This window comes from Nilaparvata lugens, chromosome 10, assembly GCF_014356525.2.
Source record: "Nilaparvata lugens isolate BPH chromosome 10, ASM1435652v1, whole genome shotgun sequence".
NCBI lineage: Eukaryota > Metazoa > Arthropoda > Insecta > Hemiptera > Delphacidae > Nilaparvata > Nilaparvata lugens.
Window position 1 is genome coordinate 43,444,526 of NC_052513.1, and position 21,660 is coordinate 43,466,185.

Below are 21,660 nucleotides of genomic sequence, written 5' to 3' on the forward strand. Positions count from 1 at the left end.
ACATCTACTGCTTTTTGTGTAGTTGAGAAGTTGATATTGTGGTAATTATTCATATTGAATGAAAAAGACTAAGAAATTGTCAAAAAACCACTGATTTATTGATAATTAGAAAGACCGGTTTCGGTCAATAAATCAGTGGTTTTTTGACAATTTCTTAGTCTTTTTCATTCAACATCTACTGCCATATCGCCCCATCGTGACGTCAGCATCGGATAGAAAACTTTCAGATTGTGTCTATCTCAGATGGAAGTAAATTATTATTTATGAGAATGGTAAACTCCCACTGAAATAGACACAATCTGCTATGGAAAACAATGTAAACAAACACTACAATAGTTATTTGTGCAACTAGTGCGCAAAGTGACAGTTTGCTGCACCGAAAGAAACGTTTACGCCCGAGCCGTAGGCGAGGGCGGAATGGTTTCTTGAGTGCAGCAAACGAACTTTGCGCATGTATTTCACATTAAATTTTTCCTACAGTTACCATTGAATATGAAAAGTGGGTAATTATGGGTAAAATTCCCTGAAATCCATCAAATGTTTTTCTGTGTAATTTTATTATTAATAAAAACCTTAATTTATTTAAAATTGAATATAATTAAATTTTATATAATTTAATTATAATTGAATTATAATGATTAGTAATTCAATTGAAAATTTATCTGACTACTTGAAGGGGGTTTATCTTATGTAAGCATTGAAATGACTATAATCAAGGCACATAATGGCAAGGCAACGCTGTTCTCCACTGCCATTATAACGTGGGCCTCACTATGAGTGTTACCAACTTGATTTTGTTTTTGCTGTACTGGTGCTCCATATAACCTACTAACTATTTTGCGTTGTCATGCTGCAAATCTGGAGTACGCAAAGTACTCACTTTGCGCACTAGTGCGGAAAAGTGATTCTTTGCGGCCTGCAAAGGAATCTTCTAATTTCATTTGAGATCCCTACATGTGTTAGATCTTAGACCAGTTATAGAATAGACACGCCCCATTGTATATTCATACTGAAAGTCAATGAAGCCAACAACTATCAGTGCAGAAATGGTCACTTTTCAAGGTATCTGTAGGAAAAAAGTTTTCTATCCGATGCTGACGTCACGATGGGGCGATATGGCAGTAGTTGTTGGCTTCATTGACTTTCAGTATGAATATACAAGGGGCGTGTCTATTCTATAACTGGTCTAAGATCTAACACATGTAGGGATCTCAAATGAAATTAGAAGATTCCAAATTCTCCTAGTTTACTTTCACTTTTTTATCAGCTTTTGTTCTACAACGACATAGCATCTTGAGCAACATGAACAACGATAGTATGATGACTGCTAGTACCGCAAGTACGAATAGAATGATGTCAATCAAGTAGACTTGATACCAGGGTAGATCAAGGACTGTGGGCCTGAGGTGGGGAGCTCCCTTATGCCTGGCGACGTATTCAACCCACCAAACCGCTGTATCAGCCGCTGACATAGGTTTGTCCCGTGATAGTCTTTGGAGTCTCAGCATGCTCTGCTTATACCTGAAACAAATTTTAATATTTATTTATTCATCTATAAATTATAATAAGAGAGTGTAGGGTTGTGTTTGTTCGTGTGTTCGTTTGTTCGCATCAAAACATGTCAACTTGTGGATTGCATACCGGAAAAACCGGAATGATTTAGATCTCCAAATTTTGCACATAGATTCTAAAAATATCAATCTCGTGCACCTGGAAGCCCAAATTTTAATTTTCCTTCTAGATTTTTTCAGAATTAATGTTCAAATTTCATTAATGGTACATTCGATTTCATTAAAAAATCATCAAATCATATGGTCGAAATTAAAAAAAGGAACATCTGTTTCTATATTGCTTTCTACCTGAAAAACATTATAGTTTTGAAACTTCGTTCTCCTGATGCAATGTTTAGGCCTACACGTGGCATGGGTTATTAATTTTTTAGCTAGAACAATATTTTTGAGACAAAGTGCTAAATAAACGTCTACAGTTTCATCAATGCTGTATCAGCAATATGAAAACGCATGCAGTTTATATGTCTTTGAATGAAGGTGTTGTTATTTACATAAAGAAATTATATTCTTTCATTTTTATTCAATTAAAATTTCAAAATTATTCGAGCCCTGATAGAATGACTGACTCACTGTACAGTCAGTCGAAAATTTTAATATTGGAATGAGGAGTATTTTGGCAAGCTGAGCAAAAAATAATCTCATATGCACCTTTACGTTATATCTTCAAATGAAAAATGAGTTTTGTGGGTTGTCAAAACTCCCTCTGAAAGGGAAACTATTCAACTTATTCTATCTTTTAGTAAAATAAAGGTGGTCTTATTCTATCTTTTTTTAATTGAAAGGTGGTCATACTGATTTACTTGAAATGCAGCATATAAATTCTCAATCAACCGAGGATTCTTATTGGCTTATTTTTATTCTTCTAGATTTCATTACGTCAAGTTTTAAGAAATACCCTTGCGAAGCACGGGTTACCTGCTAGTATTGAATATTATAAATAATCAATTTTATTGGCAGCATCAATTTGAATTTCTATATCTGCCGCTGACATAGGATTGTCCCTTGATAGTCTTTCAAGTCTCAACATTTTCTGCTTATGTCCAGAAACAATTTTCCATATTTATTTAAATATATTCACTCTCCTTCTTAGCGCTACTAATTATAAAAACACAAAAAATATCGAAATTACCCTTTATTCTATTGCATTAGGCTAAAACTAGTTTCAACTCTTCAAGGGTCATTTTCAAGTGTATAATCATTGGAAATAGCTCTTGAAGGGTTGAAACTAGTAGTTTTGTGATAATATTTATTTATTTATTTATTCCATTGTCATTACAGATCATAATTATAATAAATATAATATGATTGGGAGAAGACAACAGGCATAGCCCAAAACTGTCTTCTCCCAAATTTTTACAAATACAAGTGTCAAAAAGAATAAGGTTAAGATTTCACTTTCACTTCAAAAAGTCCAATTTCCACTTCAAAACTAAAGACTAAACTAAAAATTTTTAATTTTAATATTTAAAAACTGATTAAAAACAAAAATATTTCACTCAAATCTCTAGATTGGAAATTTTTGAGTAATTTTGCAAAATTTTGAGCCAGAAAAGAAACACAACACTTCACAACACATCTCCATAATCCTATGAAAGGGAACTTGGTATTATTCTATTGTATTTCAATTGTTATAACTTATATTTTTATTGACAGCATTTTATTCAAATTGTATTTTTATATAAATTGCTTTTTATATATTTTATTCAGAATCATCTACAGAAAATTGTAATATAAGAAGGAAGATTTTGTATAAAGCTCTATTTTGTATTAAGTTTTTGAAGGCGCAACTACTTATCAGTAGATGATGTTCTGGTATAAACCAGATGTAACACACAACTATGGTGGGTCCATGTTTTAATGGCAGTGGAGGAAGATAGGAGAAAACGTCAATGCCTTGTATAGACGGTAGCTGATACAGGTTTATTGATGTATTAGGCTTTCAGTTGATCCAATCACTATACTATTATTAAGACTGTGAAAAATCTAAACATTTATCCGTGCAGTTTCACTAATTTCATACTAAAACTTTCTCTTGTAAGAATGAATTGGAATGCTTAAATCCTTAAGTTGATGAACCACTTGGAAACTTTGAATCTTTAGTGAGAGCGTTATAATGGCAGTGGAGAAAGATAGGAGATCAACGTTGCCGATCCTCTGTCTTGCCAATGCCCTCTATAGACGGTAGCTGATAAAGGTATATTGATGTAATATTAACTGTTCATTCTCGTTAAAAATAATCAATTATATTTTTATTAAGCAATAAATTATATTTCTCAATTTCAAAATGAATTTTCATAATTAAGATGAAAATATTTTGTTAGTTAATTATTAATTCTACATTGTTCAAAGGCAACAGAGCAAAGCGAGAAAGAGATAGCGCTATCCGCTTTGTTGAATGAAAGACAAGGATAGCAATACCATTGCTAATCAAACACTGCCATTATAACGTGGACCTCACTATAGCTCACCGTAAGTTTTTTAAAACTTCAATAATCTGAGGTTTTCTTAATAAGTTCTGCGTTCCCTACATTTTATAAGAATATTTAAATCAAGTTATTAAAAACTTATTTAATGACTCACGTGATATTAGTCAGTAATCTCTGTATGTTATTGTAGACGTTTGCGTTGAAATCAACATCTTCTATGTCCATATGAATGGAGATGCCATCTTTCTCAAATTTGAGAGCATTTTGTAACTGGTCTCCATAGATCGGTATGCCCAGCATAGGGATTGCAAAGTTTATTGCTTCCTGAGAACTTTGGTGCCCCATTTGACTGATGAACAATTTTGTCTTGGGATGAGCTGAAACAAACGACAATAATAAATAAGTTTTTATTTCCCTAAAAAACTAAAACTACTACATCAATTACAGAAAATATTAGATAGTTTACAATATTACATACAATAGTTAGTTACAATATTTTTATTATATATATTATTATTACAATAATTGGGGCGATACCACATTAATCGGGTTTTTAGAGTCGGCAGGGCAGAAAGCTCTTCGATTGGCTGATTGGGTTGGCGCCTGGAAAAACTCCTAATGTGGGTGTGCCCCTTAGATTGAACTCATTTTATGACTTTGTCTAAAATTTCCTATTTAAGCTTCACATGATTTAGAGTGACCACTAAAGACAGGACAAGTGTTTGGAGCATGATTTGTGAACGGACATGTCTTCAAACAAAAATCAAGTAAAAAAAAGACTACGGATGGAAATTACTGAGATATTGCAATTATTCAAATGCTAATGAATTAATTATTATTATTAAACGAACATCCAAATTAAATGCTGCAATTCACCCCGAAGACGTCTGCTACTGCAAATATTGACAACAGGGTAAACAGCTAGATGGAAATTCAATGAGCGATACTATTCAAAAAATAATTTTGATTTTTTTACTGTTGTCAATATTTGCAGTAGCAGAAGTCTTCGAGGTGAATTGCAGCATTTAATTTGGATTTTCGTTTAATAATAATAAATAAAAAAAAGGCATTCACTCGAAAGGCTTCGAACGAAAAACAGCTGTTTGACAGCAGCTCCGAACATAAAATGAACAACCAACAACAATAAATAAATCACTGGAAAATTACAAATAACAATGATACAAAAATAAACAGCTGATACTAAACAGCATTGTCTAAACAGCTGATACTCTCACTCAGCGGTCAGGTGCCATGTAAATTTTAATTTATTTGTAACATAGCATAATATTATAATCTAGAATATTTCTTTTGTAAGTTTTTTATTTTGTATTTGTTTTTATGGGCAATAAAGATGTTAAAAAAAAATAATAATTCATCTTCAAATAAGTCAGCGAAAGAAATATACAACGAAAAATCGTAGATACAAGAACCGAACTTCAAAATAATCTTGTTCGAAGCCTTTTGCTGATGATACAACTTGTTTGACGAGCATGTGTGTACACACATGTTCAACACACTACTTGTCCTATTGTTAGTGACCATTACAGTTACTAAAATCAAAGACATAGTTTATATAGTAACTGTTGTGGTCATTAGGGTTGTTACCAAAAATAAAGTCCTCACAATATCTAACCAGGTCATCTTGTGTTGGTAATAGTTTTGTCCCCATTTTCATTGTAATACTAAATTTACCTGGTTGGAAGACTAAGGCCCGCCGCAAAGTAGACCCACGCTAATCCACGAAGAGCAACCCACGCCGTGGGATGTTTTGTAAACCATTGCTCCAGACATCTGTGTAATACATACAATGAATAATCCACTTGTCAGCTGATTGATTATGAATAATTCTATAGCAATGGTTTACAAAACATCCCACGGCGTGGGTTGCTTTTCGTGGAATAGCGTGGGTCTACTTTGCGGCGGGCCTAAGGCTTAACTCACACTTACGCGACTCAGGTCGAGAAGAGACTCGAATCTAGTCGAGAGCATGTGTTTTCAAATGGTGACACTCAGACCAGTCGATTCTAGTCTCCACCATTTGGAAACACATGCTCTCGACTAGAGTCGAGTCTCTTTTCGACCCGAGTCGCGTAAGTGTGAGTTGAGCCTAAGTCGATTCACAATTTAGTTAGCAGGCATATCTACCATTCAATATTTGGATTCAAGTCTTGTAGTTTCAACAGAGAAGTTGTCAACACCTTTTCCATGCGTGGTATTTTTATAAAATTCAAACTTTAGAAGCATAAATATGTGAGATTTTGTATGAAATTCAAACTTTAGAAGAAGAGATATAACTTGAGACTTTTAATGAAATTCAGACTTTAGAAGCAAATATGTGACTGGAGATTTTATATGAAATTCAAACTTTAGAAGAAGAAATGTGAATTTGGGGATTGCTCTCTTCAGAACAAGTTATCTTATCAAGAGAACTTAACAAGGAGATTGCTCTCTTCAGAACAAATTTGTCTAATCAAGAATGATATCATATATTATTATCTTACCTAGGATGGAATTTTGTGGAAGCCATTTTCTGATCAATGTATTAGATGGCTGGTCAGGCAGTCTGTCATCCTCCCATTTCCACAGTACTCTGAATTTGTCCAGTCTGGAGAAAGCATCAATGAAGGCCGCTCTCTTTTCGGCTGGAAACGAAGTCCCCTTCATATTACTGCCGAGACTAAAGTATATCACCCCTTCCTCTGCTCCGTCCATCCATTCTTGTAAATCCTGAAAAACACTCAAACTATTAAGAAGTACATAGTCTGTATAATAAGTAACCGGACTGACCTCAGGAAATTTTTTATGTGCAAAATATGTACAATTTTTCATTAGATATCTTCAAAGGAGTCCCTATTGGAGTCGATAACACGCTGATACCGGATTTTCAAATCCTTGAACGCTCCCTGGAAGTCGGCAACCTCTATGCTGTCTAGAGCCCTCGTCGTAGCACGTTGAACGTTTTCCAGAGTCCCGAACCGCGTCCCCTTAAGTTGTCTCTTTGATCTTGGAGAACAAAAAGGAGTCCGGTGGTGCCATATCCGGGCTGTAAGGAGGATGTGGCAACGTTACCCTCGACTGTTTGGCCAACTGCTCGGGGACGAGCAGGCAGGTGTGCGACGGAGCGTTGTCGTGACGGTGGATCCACGAATCGGCAATCCCCGGAAGGACTCAATGAACCCGGGCGGTTAGTCGACAGAGCACCTCTCTGAAGTACTGGCCGTTCACAAAGAGTTTGTGCCACCCGGCACACAGAGTACACAATGAGTTTGTGCCACCCGGGCAAACTATAGACGGCCAGTACTACAGAGAGGTGCTCAGTCGACTAACCGTTCTAACGGTCGACTAACGGGTTCATCGAGTCCTTCCGGGGATTGCCGATTCGTGGATCCTCCATCACGACAACGCTCCGTCGCACACCTGCCTGCTCGTCCCCGAGCAGTTGGCCAAACAGTCGAGGGTAACGTTGCCACATCCTCCTTACAGCCCGGATATGGCACCACCGGACTCCTTTTTGTTCCCCAAGATCAAGAGACAACTTAAGGGGACGCGGTTCGGGACTCTGGAAAACGTTCAACGTGCTACGACGAGGGCTCTAGACAGCATAGAGGTTGCTGACTTCCAGGGAGCGTTCAGGGATTGGAAAATCCGGTATCAGCGTGTTATCGACTCCAATAGGGACTACTTTGAAGATATCTAATGAAAGATTGTACATATTTTTCCCATAAAAAATTTCTCGAGGTCAGTCCGGTTACTTATTATACAGACCCTGGATAGTGAAATTCAAACTTTAGAAGAAGAGATATGACTCTAGAGATTACTCTTTTCAGAACTGATACTGTTTTCCCTAATATTTACATTGTAAAAACATTTGTAAAACATGTTGTGAATAAAATTTCAGTTTCAGTGAAGTTAAAGTTATAATGGCAGTGGAGAAAGATAGGAGAGCAGCGTTGCTGATTCTCTGCCTTGCCACTGTTTACTGTAGAATATAGCTAATACCGGTATATATGATCATTCACTAGAGCATAATACTATTACTACTTCAAAGTCATTAATAGAAACGCGATTTTTAGCAAATCCTTTTAATTTTCCAATAATTTCACAGTTTTCATTGAATGAAAAATCGAATTTAATCAATTCATTGAGTAGTAGTAGCTAGATTCTCTAGCCATATACATTATTTATAGTGAGGTCCACGTTATAATTGCAGTGGAGAAAGATAGGGGAGCAGCGTTGCTGATTCTCTGTCTTGCCAATGCCTACTATAAAGGATAGCACCTGATACCGGTATATCTGATGTAATATCAAGTTTTCACTCACGTTTAAAATAATGAATTATATTTTATTCGTCAGGGAAAAATATTTTTCAATAATTTAATAATAAATTTTCATATTTAAGATTAAAAATTTTGTAAATAAATAAGTATATTCCTACATTATTGAAACACAATTCGAGAACGCTGCAGATGTTTGCCAAATTATAGACAAGATACAGAAATGTTAATCAAATGCTGCCATCATTATAAATGTCCACCTCACTATAGTGAGGTCATCGTCATAATATCAGTATTTGATCAACGTTGGTGTTGCTATCCTTGTCTATCATTCGACAAAGCAGATAGCACTATTCTTTTCTACCTCTACAACGTTCCCATATAGTTCTTCAACAATGTAGAAATACAATTAATCCACAAAAAATTTTATCTCAATCATAAAAATGAATTATTTAACCATTGAAAAAATATTTTCTTGACGAAATATTATTGATTTATTTCAAACAAGAATGAAGAGTTGATTCAAATCAGATATACCGGTATCAGTTATTCTCTATAGAAGGCAGTTGCAAGGCAATGAATCGGCAACGTTGATCTCATATCTTTCTCCACTGCTATTATAAAGGTGCGTACAGACTTTCGCTCTGCTCCGCAACCCGAACGTCACTCCAGCAGAGCGATTGATGATCGACCGGGGAGCAACAGTGGTTCGACCCGGGGAACGCGAGAAGATCTAACATCTTCCGTAACGTTCATGATGGGTGCGTGGGCGGAGCGACTGTGGTTCGATGGTGGTACGAGGGCGGTACGAGGGAGAAGCGTGCTCGGTGCGGGTTGGAAGCGCGAATATGTGTACGCAGCTTAACGTAGACCTCACTATAGTCGGTGGAGTGAGAGAAGAAAGAAACAACATGACTGTTGTTCTTTACTCCGTAGTGGAGAGAAAGAGAAACCCTCTTCTTTTTTATAACATAACTATTTTTATAATATATTATACTAGCAGTTCTGTGAACAGTAGACCTCACACAGTTTTCTCATCCACAAGTATCTGGTGTCACCTGTTCACCGGCTTCTCCAGACATCTGTGTAATGCATGAAATAAATAATCCACTTGTCAGCTGATTGATTATGAATAATTCTATAGTCTGATTAATCATATCTTCAGAGTAGATGATTATAGTGATATCGGAGTATGGAGAAAATACCTTTCCCTTTCATATTATCCTTAAAATGCAAAAAAAAACAAAACCTTAATTCCAAAAAAAACCTTGTGTATACATCGACGCGCAGTTGAAAAAGGAATATTCCTGCCAAATCTCATAGAACTCTATCACTCTAGACAATTGAAGAGCTTCAGTCCCGAATAATATGGTCCTTTTTCCAAAAGTGTCAGTCTGTGAGCGGGGTACTGATATACAGCTGAACTCTTTGCTCTTGTGCTATAGCCATGGCAAACTACATTTCCTTCAAATCTCTCTGAATTTCTGAAGACAAAATTTACAGTCTCAAGGAAGTGCAATGCTGGGACCGTGAGAAACCTGTATTTTCTAAAAATGGGCCTGAATGAATTGGATGGCCGCAAGCCCTCCAAAACACGAACAGCTTTCTTTTGCATCTTAAATATTTTATATAAATTATTTTTACTATTCCCCCAAAAGAAGCTGTAGCTGTAGCGTATTAGGGCTAAAAAGTGCATGATAGAGCTGTTTTATAAGTTTTTCCAAGTGTTTATCCCATTCATATTTTTTGCAATTCCACTCCAAGAAAACTAGTCACTTCAACAGACAAGCACTCCCTCCCATTTGAAGCATTCAGGTTTGAAGGTTCAGCATGATGTCCCGTCACGGCAAACCTGATATAGTTGGATTTAGTCATATTCAACTTCAATGCATTATGACCAAACCAATTGCTGAGTTGATGCATAACCTTTTCAGCCCTAATCATAACTTCGCTATCATCCTTACCAGTACCCAGAACCGCTGTATCGTCAGCATATAAAATGAGCTTGCCATCTACATTATTTGGCAGGTCGTTTATAAATAAATTGGAAAGAGTCGGTCCAAGCACAGAGCCCTGTGTAGTTAAATACTAACTATACATACTAAATACTAACTATACATACTAAATACTTACTATATTAAATATATACGAACTTGAGGTAGCGGTTCCACAGGCTGATTCTCCACATTTATAGGCCCCACAAAGATAGTATTCTGTTGTACAGGTCTCAGGTAGCCCGTCGTGAAATCATTCAAATAAAACAGCATACTCCGGTTTCTCTCAATTTCCTCTATGCTTGGTAAATTTTGACCAAATCTTTCCTTCATTAAAGCTTCCTGAATCGGTCTACATTTATAGGTTACCTGCAGCCAAGTGTACAAGATAACCATTAGACTGTACAGTCGCTGGTAAAAAGTCATCTGATCGTTGAAGGGTACGTTGAGGGTGGGGATGTAGGACTCGGCGAAGGGGTTGCCCATGAACCAATCAGCGTCCGAGAAAACGGATAGAGTGAGAAGGCCGATGGTGGGAGGGAGGGGCTTGCCGTTCTGAAGGACCATGCCTAGCAGACTGGTGTAGATCAATGCTTCATAGATCACTACATCGTAGGTTGTGTTGGAGGATTCTAGCTCTCTGAAACGATGAAAATCCAAAGTCAGGCACTGGAAATCAAGTCAATAATGCTAAAAGGTCCCTCTAAAAACGATGCAACTGACAAAATTTCACAACGTGATGCTCCAGTGAAAAAACGCTAGTAGAATGATTCTCCACCTAGTGGTGACATATGTGTTTGATAGTTCGCACTATCTATATATATAAAAGCGAAATGGCACTCACTCACTGACTGACTGACTCACTCGCAGAACTAAAAATCTACCGGACCAAAAACATTCAAATTTGGTAGGTATGTTCAGTTGGCCCTTTAGAGGCGTACTAAGAACGTATTTGAAAAAAATTCCAAAGATACGCCCAAAATCTGCGTTTTTCCAGCGTTTTCTCAGCTTTATCGAGAACAAATGAACAGAAATTGTTCAAATTTAGTACAGAAGCTAAGCTAGGGTGTAATAATGTTGTGTTAGAAGGAATTTGGAATAACGCCAAAGATACGCCCAAAATCTGCGTTTTTCAGCGTTTTTTAACGTTTTCTCAGCTTTATCGAGAACAAATGAACAGAAATTGTTCAAATTTAGTACAGAAGCTAAGCTAGGGTGTAATAATGTTGTGTTAGAAGGAATTTGAAACAACGCCAAAGATACACCCAAAATTAGCGTTTTTTTGCGATTTCTCGGTTATTTCATCAAGTAATAGACAGAACATTTTCAAATGGATTCAATTCAAGGTTTAGATAGGGTCTAAAAATTCTGTGTTGAGGTGACTTTAATATTTCATCAAAGATACGCCCAAAATCAGCGTTTTTCTCAGCTTTTCAGCGTTCTCTCAGTACTTTAACTTTCTGATGGAATGAAGCATGCTCAAATGAAAAATGCATGCGAGCGAAGCGAGCCCGCTGATCTCATTTTTGGACGATCCAGTCGGGGGTCCAGGGGGCGGAGCCCCCTTGCTGGACGGATATGGCGTGCGAAGCAAGCCTGACGGCTAGTACATTAATAAAATAGTGTGTACCATCAACCACTGATGCCACCACTTGGCAAGGAACCATTCCACCAACGTCTTTACACTGAAGTATCACATTGAGAAATTTTGTCAGTTGCATCGTTTTTTTTAGAGGGACCCATTCCAGTAACTTGTATCATAGAGAAAATATAGCATAAGAAGATATCCAATAGTTGGTAGAATTCAATCAAAGTTTGGAAGTTTTGTATCAAATTTTGGTGTTGTGTATCAAGTTGAGATGATACTGTATCATATTGTGTTGATACTGTATCATTTATGGTGATACCGTAGAAAAAACATAGAAGATATCCCATGGCAATAGAAGATATCCCATGGGCGTTTATGATTCACGTTTAAAAGAAGATATCCAATAGTTTGTAGAATTAATTAAAAGTTTGGAAGTTTTCTATCAAGTGTTGGTGTTGTGTATCAATTTTAGATTATACTGTATCATATTGTGTTGATACTGTATCATGTGTGTTGATACTGTATCATATTGTGTTGATACCGTAGAAAAACATAGCAATAGAAGATATCCTATGGGCGTTGATAATTCACGTTAAGAAGAAGATATCCAATAGTTTGTAGAATTAATTAAAAGTTTGGAAGTTTTGTATCAAATTTGGATGTTGTGTATCAAGTTGAGATAATACTGTAGCATATTGTGTTGATACTGTACCATGTGTGTTGATACTGTATCATTTATGGTGATGCCGTAGAAAAAACATAGCAATAGAAGATATCCTATGGGCGTTGATAATTCACGTTAAGAAGAAGATATCCAATAGTTTGTAGAATTAATTAAAAGTTTGGAAGTTTTCTATCAAGTGTTGGTGTTGTGTATCAATTTTAGATGATACTGTATCATATTGTGTTGATACTGTATCATGTGTGTTGATACTGTATCATTTATGGTGATACCGTAGAAAAAATATATTAATAGAAGATATCCCATGGGCGTTTATGATTCATGTTTAAAAGAAGATATCCAATAGTTTGTAGAATTAATTCAAGGTTTGGAAGTTTTGTATCAAATTTTGATGTTGTGTATCAAGTTGAGATGATACTGTATCATATTGTGTTGATACTGTATCATGTGTGTTGATACTGTATCATTTATGGTGATACCGTAGAAAAAACATAGCAATAGAAGATATCCCATGGGCGGTTATAATTCACGTTAAGAAGACGATATCCAATAGCCTAGTTTGTAGAATTAATTCAAGGTTTGGAAGTTTTGTATCAAATTTTGGTATTATGTATCAATTTGAGATGATACTGTATCATATTGTGTTGATACTGTATCATCTGTGTTGATACTGTATCATGTGTGTTGATACTGTATCATGTGTATTGATACTGTATCATGTGTGTTGATACTGTATCATGTGTGTTGATACTGTATCATTTATGGTGATACCGTAGAAAAAACATAGCAATAGAAGATATGCCATATTTTTTAATGTACGAAACATGTAGTGATAAAATATTTCAAAAAAAGTGTACTGAGATTTTATTTTCTTTATATTTACAATAGAAGATATCCTATGGGCGTTTATGATTCACGTTAAGAGGAAGATATCCAATAGTTTGTAGAATTAATTCCAAGTTTGGAAGTGTTGTATCAAATTTGGATGTTGTGTATCAAGTTGAGATAATACTGTAACATATTGTGTTGATACTTTACCATGTGTGTTGATACTGTATCATTTATGGTGATGCCGTAGAAAAAACATAGCAATAGAAGATATCCCATATGGGCGTTTATGTTTCACGTTAAGAGGAAGATATCCAATAGTTTGTAGAATTAATTCAAGGTTTAGAAGTTTTGTATCAAATTTTGGTATTGTGTATCAAGTTGAGATGATACTGTATCATATTGTGTTGATACTGTATCATGTGCGTTGATACTGTATCATTAATGGTGATACCGTAGAAAAAACATAGCAATAGAAGATATCCCATTTGGGCGTTTATGTTTCACGTTAAGAGGAAGATATCCAATAGTTTGTAGAATTAATTAAAAGTTTGGAAGTTTTGTATCAAATTTTGGTATTGTGTATCAAGTTGAGATGATACTGTATCATATTGTGTTAAGAGGAAGATATCCAATAGTTTGTAGAATTAATTCAAGGTTTGGAAGTTTTGTATCAAGTTTTGGTATTGTGTATCAAGTTGAGATGATACTGTATCATATTGTGTTGATACTGTACTAGTAGGCAGGAATAGCATGAGCTGTGAGATGCGCGAGAGGAGAGATAATGGAGTGAGAGTGGGGAGGCCGCTCGAAACTAAGAGAGGGGAGGTGGCTGGAGCTTGTTGTTGAGACGGAAAGGCTCACTGTCGCCTTTCCTACTGCTTATGCTATTAGGCCTATGCAAACCGGAGCGATGTGCACCGTACGGAGGTCAAGTTGAGACTGAGTCAAATGCTTCCCCCACCACTAAAATTCTCTCTCGGGCTACGGCGCATCTTGAACTTAGAGCTCATGCTATTCCTGACGGGCTGTACCATGTGTGTTGATACTGTAACATTTATGGCGATACCGTAGAAAAAACATAGCAATAGAAGATATCCTATGGGCGTTTATGATTCACGTTTAAAAGAAGATATCCAATAGTTTGTAGAATTAATTAAAAGTTTGGAAGTTTTTATCAAATTTTGGTGTTGTGTATCAAGTTGAGATGATACTGTATCATATTATGTTGATACTGTACCAAAGTCAGTAGAAATGATAGGACGGCAGAGTTGCCGATTTTCAGTTATCAAGTATCACCATCTTCTGTAGTAGATAGCTGCTGTGATTTAAAGTTACAATATTCCATATTCATTTTCATAAAGTGGGCCTCAGTTTTGTTTTAGACTCCTGTGTTACACAGTTATTTATTAAACAATATTCATGCTACAGTGCCAAAGGAAAATCCTCTATATTTATTTATTTTTATTTCTATTTCTATTTAAAAGTAGCCTAAAGAAAAAATCTGGTGTGGCGCACTCACACAACTTTCCTTGCCGTTATGAAAATTTATCACCGGACGCTAGTGTTACCGCGCATCTCAAGTCTACTATTCAAAGATTTGAGTCAGCTGGTGACAGGGCAATAGCGCTGGAGACACACATGAGGTCTGCTATCTCTTCATAGTGAATGATTTAATAGAATCAACAATAATTTGCAATTGAATAATCACATTTTCTCGAATTTAAAGCTTATTTTCAATTTTAGGTGAAAATGTTACTGAACATTAATTGTAGAGATTTTCATGCCCAATCTACTCCACTTGATTTTTTTTGTTTCAATTGTATCTAAAGCCTGATAATTGGGAATCTATCTGCATTGATGAGGCGGAGCTCCTGAAATTTTTACAGATATGGGACTTGTGGCAGTTGATAGAGCTTATCGATGACTATTCTAGGTATGAATTTGATCAAAATCGTTGGAGCCATTTCCGAGAAAATCACGAAAAACCCTGTTTTTGACAACATTTTCGCCATTTCAGCCGCCATCTTGAATTGCATTTGATTGAAATTGTTCGTGTCGGATCTTTATAGTGAAAGGACCTTAAGTTCCAAATTTCAAGTCATTCCGTTAATTGGGAGATGAGATATCATGTACACAGACGCACATACACTCACACACACACACACACACACACACACACACACACACACACACACACACACACACACACACACACACCACACACCACACACACCACACACCACACACACCACACACCACACACACACACATACAGACCAATACCCAAAAACCAGTTTTTTGGACTCAGGGGACCTTGAAACGTATAGAAATTTAGAAATTGGGGTACCTTAATTTTTTTCGGAAAGCAATACTTTCCTTACCTATGGTAATAGGGCAAGGAAAGTAAAAATCGTATTTGATGGCGAATCAACCTAATATTATTCATGTATTTATTTTCATACAAAAATATGTGGAGGCAAACAGGTTAGGCAATCTGTATTGAGTTTGATTCATATAAAGCCAGTGGGAATTATAGGACAGCAGATTTGCCAATTTTCAGTTTTTCTATAACAGATAGCTGTGATTTAAGTAATAAGGATTTAGCCTATAATAATGTAAAAAAATTCTTCTATGTTCAGTTTTGAAGCATCTAAATTTAAAATTCCACTTTGTAAAAATACTTGAGGACTGAAAATTTTGTGAATTAAAGAAATACAAGACAACCTATATCGGACTATGTGTAACCTTATCTAAATTTGGGAGAGGAATAGCACAAGGTTACCTTATTTTTCCTCTCCCCATCATTTATATAATGAACTTATTGTATAAATGAATAAAGAATGAATGAAATAAAAAGAATAAAGAAGTTATCCCGGTTAATCTGATCTGATATTAATTGTCGATCCTTGTTTATAATGATCAACTCTATCTCACATAATATGTAGATTAACAAGTAGTAGATTTTTTCAATTAAAGTATTTCATCTGAATTATGAAGATCTATTACGTCATTAAATCATGGGAAAATATATTTATAATGTATATAATGTATAATGTATAATTCATAATTTATATTTTCTTGACGAATAAAATATGATATACTTTATTCATTCAAATATATATTTTCCCATGATTTAATGCCGTAATAGATCTTCATAATTCAGATGGAATACTGTAATTGAGAAAAATCTACTACTATTAATCTATTTGGAAAAGGAAATAATAAGTCTCAAGTTTCCTAATGGAAAAAATCGATTACTTCTTATTCCTACTTAAACAATATGAGAAAGAAAATTATTATTTACTAATCTATTACTTATTCTTAATCGATTTGAGGAAGAAACATATTTTCAATTTACCTAGCAAACCCATCTATGGCCGGATGGTACAACATTGCTCTGTTCATAATTTCTGAAGAATCGACAAATCCCTTGACCACCTCGAATGCAGTCATTCTTTGCTGCAGACTGAATCCAACCGATGACTGTAATCTCGCCCAAACTTCATACAGGGAGTTGGCATCCACTTGTCTGTAGTTTTTCAGGTTTAATTTCTGGAAAACATAAATTTATTGGTATAAATAATGTTGGTAATAATGTTAATATTAAATAAAAATATTAAGAAATTGTCTAATATTGGGCATTTCTAAAGCTGCGTACACATATACGCGCTTCCAACCCGCACCGAGCACGCTCCGCCCTCGTTCCTCCATCGAACCACAGTCGCTCCGCCCACGCACCCATCATGAACGATTACGGAAGATCTTCTCGCGTTCCCTGGTCGAACCACTGTTGCTCCCCGGTCGATCATCAATCGCTCTGCTGGAGTGACGTTCGATTGCGGAGCAGAGCGAAAGTCTGTACGAACCTTAAGAAATACCAAGAAAAATTAGGTAATAATGGATTTGAGTATATTAAGGAATAGAAATAGAAATCCCTGGAAAAGAAGATAGAAAACCTGGTTGCACAAAAGCCTGTTCAATTTAAACCGGGACGAAATGCCACTAGAACTAATCAGAGAATCCTCCTTTTCAAAAACGCCTTCTCTGTTGGTTCCCGTGAATTTTAATCATTATTGAAATTTAATTAACTTATGTGCAACCAGGCATTAGTATATTAAGTATTGTCACTAAATAATAATGTATAGATATTAACTAATAACTAATAATAGTTAAAGTGAGGTCCACGTTATAATGGCAGTGGAGAAAAATGGGAGAACAACGTTGCCAATCTTCTGTCTTGTCAATGCCTACTATAGACGATAGCTGATACATGTTTATTAATGTAATATTAACTGTTCATTGGAGTGATCCGTGGTCTAGTGGATAGAGTGCTTGCGTAGCAGCATAGAGATCCCGGGTTCAAACCCTCTCAATAGCAAACGTTTTTTAACCAGATCACTCCCGTGTTATCGGATGGGCACGTTAAATTGTCGGTCCCGGCTGAAGTATGACAGTCGTAAGGCCCTCATTGACGGCTTAAATTATATATTCAGGCGGTGGAACCTTCCCGCAAGGGACTCCCCACCAACAAAAGCCATACGAATTTACTTTTTTTTAACTGTTCATTCTCGTTTAAAATAATCAATTATATTTTATTAAGCAATAAATTATATTTTTCAATAATTTCATAATGAATTTTAATGATTAAGATGAAATATTTTGTTAATTAATTAATAATTCTACGTTGTCGATCTGGCAACAGAGCAAAGCGAGAAAGAGATAGCGCTATCCGCTTTGTTGAATGATAGACAAGGATAGCAATACCATTGCTAATCAAACACTGCCATTATAACAAGGACCTCACTATAGTACAGTGTGATGATTGGTGATGTTTTAGACATACCTTATTGGGATTTAGTGTGATAGCTGTCACATTGTGGCCTTTCCTAGCTAATGCCTCACTCACGGCAAGCATAGGTTTTTGGTGACTGTATGATATTGACGGGAATATGCATAGAATATTGTAGCCTTCTATTTCAGTGCCGGATTGTAGCACTATCAGGAAGAATATGAAGAAATTGGACAATTTCAACGTGTTCATGTTTCCTGACAAAAAATACAAGAATTTATAACAAAATAAACAATTATAATCTACATTTATAATGTGCTATTTATAATCTACAGTTATAAACAATGTAGGCTATTTACAATATACTTACATAGGATAGAAACTATATACAAAAGTGTTATTGGAATCGTGTCCTTAAATTAATTAAGGCTGTGCAAAGGCTAAAAATAAACTTTCTACTGGTGATATTTTTTAAAGTTTCTCGATTTGTATATCATCAAGCTATCAAAATTAAAAAGTTTTCTAAAGAAATAATTTTTTTCCGATCATTACTTTTTGAGATATGAGCGCCTAAAGTTTTAATTTTTGGGACAGAGCATTTCAAATTCGGTAAGAGATTCAGAGGAAAGATTTTTCATAATATTGTTGATCTAGTAAAATAAAAATCTTCTGAAAATATAGATTTTTGAAAAAGTTATTCAATTTACCAAAAATAACTCAACTGAAAGTTATTCAATTTACCAAAAATAACTGAACTAAAAGTTATTTGATTTATTTTTGATCATTTTTTGGTAAATTCGATAACATTCTCAAAAATTGATATTTTTAGAAACTTTTTGTTTTACTAGATCAAAAATACCATTAAGAATCTATCCTCTAAATCTCATGGATTTATCTCTTACCGAATTTGAAATGTTCTGTCCCAAACTTCAAACTTTGTGCGCTCATATCTCAAAAAGTAATGATCGGAGAAAAAATGTTTTCCTGTGAAAACGTTTTCATTTTGATAGCTTGATGATATACAAATCGAAAAACTTTGAAAAATATCACCAGTAGAAAGTTTATTTCTAGCCTTTGCACAGCCACTGATCATTACAGAATATTTCGTTTCAACGTTACTAAAGGGACAGCCTTTGAGAATCATTCATGTTTATTGGTAATTCATTCATTCAATCGTATGGTCCGACGCCAACACACCCTTGAAATTCTTTTTTGTTCAGGAAATAAAATAATAATCAGGTCTTAGACCCTCGTCTCCAAAACATAAAATATCAGTTTCATGCCTAGCCTAAAAATAAAAATGTTCAGTTCTTCTTTCAGAGTCACTCACTATTCTATTCTTAGCTGCTTTAACCAGTCTACAGCTCTGTGGCCATTAGTAATGCAATTTGTTTTGACAATTGATCTAAAATACTAGTTATATCTTATAAAATATAAAAAGAGTACTAGTGATTTTCCATAATAAATAAACATGCTAGAAGCCCTATTAGAATACATTATAAGACAATTGAAGTGAGTAAGTTTAGTAAAATTATATTAAGATAAAATTAATTGAAACTTTTCTGTCGCCATTAGTAATGCAATTTATTTTGACAATTGATCTAAAATACTAGTTATGTCTTATAAAATATAAAAAGAGTACTAGTGATTTTCCATAATAAATAAACATGCTAGAAGCCCTATTAGAATACATTATTAGACAATTGAAGTGAGTAAGTTTAGTAAAATTATTATATTAAGATAAAATTAATTGAAAAGAAAAATAACTTGTAAAGCTGAGATAAATTGGAAAAATGTTGAAACTATTATGCATTTTATAAAAGAAACTATATTGTTTTAGAAGAATCTTGAAAGAGCTACCCAACTGGTATTAGTATTATCAAATTATTAAAACTGATAAAAAATGCCGGTAGGATAGAGAAATAAAGCAGCGATTACACCGGAGTTGATAACACGAGTTATTAACTTGACTAAATCGTCAAAAATTTTTTAAAACTTTTGTTATCAACTCCGGTGTAAATTCAGCTTAACAAGTGTTTTAGCTTACTCATTTTTATCTAGAATTCATGATCTCTGTCAAGTATGTGAGATAATTTCCCCGCAACATTTATCTGGTAAATTTACTGCTCAACTCTTTGTCAGTTTGTTCAGAGCTTTCGTTTCGAACGTAAACTGATTTGTTTTTGTTTCAAACTAGACAAAGTTCAGTCAAGATTCTTCAAAAATGTTTATCACTATTTTGAAAACCGGTAAAAACTCAAATTTCAACTCACCTTCTAATTCTGTCCCTCACAAATTTACTGTCGTTACCAAATTTCGAAGTTTCCAAAATTTAAACTACGGTATTTATTGTTTTTTAAATCCCACAGATACGCCAATGACCCACCCATATATAATCGTCTGAAACCGGTATGGCACAGTTACCAACCTAACAAAAAATTCCCTCTTATCAAGTTAGTATTCTCGAGTAGAAGACAGTATTAGAAAGCTCTATTGCATGTTGAGCAATAAGATGCAATTGTTTTGTTTGAATTGATAAGATTAGAGTACTTTCAAAGGTTATAAACCGAATGTAGCCTAGTCAATAAAAATAGTTTTCAATTTTTATACAAATCCATTCATAAATATCCAGTTTTACAAGACAGAGATATTTTTAAAATGAGAGAGACCACGGCTTGGGAAGTGAAGTATTAGAGTAGTATAAGTAGTATAAGTTAGGTTCATCAATTTAATCTTTATAGTTGACAGTTTTCACCGAACTGTTATTGACATTAGGTTTAGTTAGCCTAATTATTGAATTATAATTATTATGCAATATGTAGCTAGAATACATTTTAGGTATTACGGTACATAAGTGTCGTTTTAAACTTTAACGAAGTCTGTCTGGCGACTGCCGGTCATGGACTGAATATACTGAATAAGTTTATTCTAGGTACACTGGTATTATGTATGATCTTTATGTAATTGAGTATAATTTATCATGAGCATTTGAGATTGAAAATTCTAAACAATCTGGAATTTATATAGGCTATGCAACAAAATTAGAAAGAGCCTGCAGTAGGAAATATAAATAATAATTCAGAGAAATATGCAGACGATAAATATACACTAAAATTGATGAATAGATACCAGTAAACGATAACTGATTTGTGGTACAATACAGGCCTAGAGTTTACTGTAATGACTTGTATTGGTTGCGAGTAAATGCAATAATTTCATTGAAGATTAAATTTATCTTACTTGAATTTAAAGTATTCAGTTTCTTTATTTTTTTTAAACATTCAATTTGTTTTTGTTACTTTTCTGTTTCGGAGGTCATCATCGATTTTTCATCAAATTTATCGAATTACTGTTTTACATTATTTATTACTTGGAATTCTTTAACTTGTAACTAGAATGAATAAATTATTTGTTATTGCTAACTATTTTTATTATACTCATTATTTGCTTGAATTTTTCTCAAAATATTAATCTAGGGATTACCGGTACAAACATGACGAAAGTG

The 21,660-nt window shown here is 34.7% G+C and overlaps 2 protein-coding genes across 5 annotated transcripts in view; one reads left to right on the forward strand and one right to left on the reverse strand.

The window, feature by feature from the left end:
• Window positions 1-1,236: 1,236 nt before the first annotated feature.
• On the reverse strand, window positions 1,237-20,819 carry LOC111053971 (UDP-glycosyltransferase UGT5). 4 transcript variants are annotated; one of them, XM_039436922.1, is made up of 7 exons: window positions 19,923-20,135; window positions 18,210-18,412; window positions 16,725-16,918; window positions 10,425-10,905; window positions 6,499-6,724; window positions 4,152-4,374; window positions 1,237-1,521 (listed from the first exon to the last, which is right to left on the reverse strand). In XM_039436922.1, exons 1-7 carry the CDS (start codon window positions 19,966-19,968, stop codon window positions 1,242-1,244), a joined length of 1,653 nt encoding a protein of 550 aa, XP_039292856.1. In that variant the 5' UTR covers window positions 19,969-20,135; the 3' UTR covers window positions 1,237-1,241. The 4 variants fall into 4 exon arrangements, with proteins under 4 accessions (XP_039292856.1, XP_039292858.1, XP_039292857.1 ...); XM_039436924.1 differs by lacking the exon at window positions 19,923-20,135 and adding an exon at window positions 20,429-20,819 and having other exon boundaries at window positions 1,241-1,521; XM_039436923.1 differs by lacking the exon at window positions 19,923-20,135 and adding an exon at window positions 20,203-20,339 and having other exon boundaries at window positions 1,241-1,521.
• The window catches only part of LOC111053967 (probable oligoribonuclease), a 29,372-nt gene continuing 28,076 nt past the window's right edge, over window positions 20,365-21,660 (forward strand). Inside the window, 1 exon segment of the mRNA XM_039436929.1 lies at window positions 20,365-20,404. Within this exon segment, the coding sequence (XP_039292863.1) occupies window positions 20,380-20,404 (25 nt within the window). The 5' untranslated portion in view covers window positions 20,365-20,379.

Coding starts and splice junctions, on each gene's coding strand:
- LOC111053971 (XM_039436922.1), bottom strand. CDS start 19,968: ATGCATAATAGTTTCAACATTTTTCCAATTTATCTCAGCTTTACAA. Junction 4,375..6,498: donor TCCACAAAATTCCATCCTAG/GTAAGATAATAA, acceptor CGTTTGTTTCAG/CTCATCCCAAGACAAAATTG. Junction 1,522..4,151: donor AGATTACTGACTAATATCAC/GTGAGTCATTAA, acceptor AATTTGTTTCAG/GTATAAGCAGAGCATGCTGA.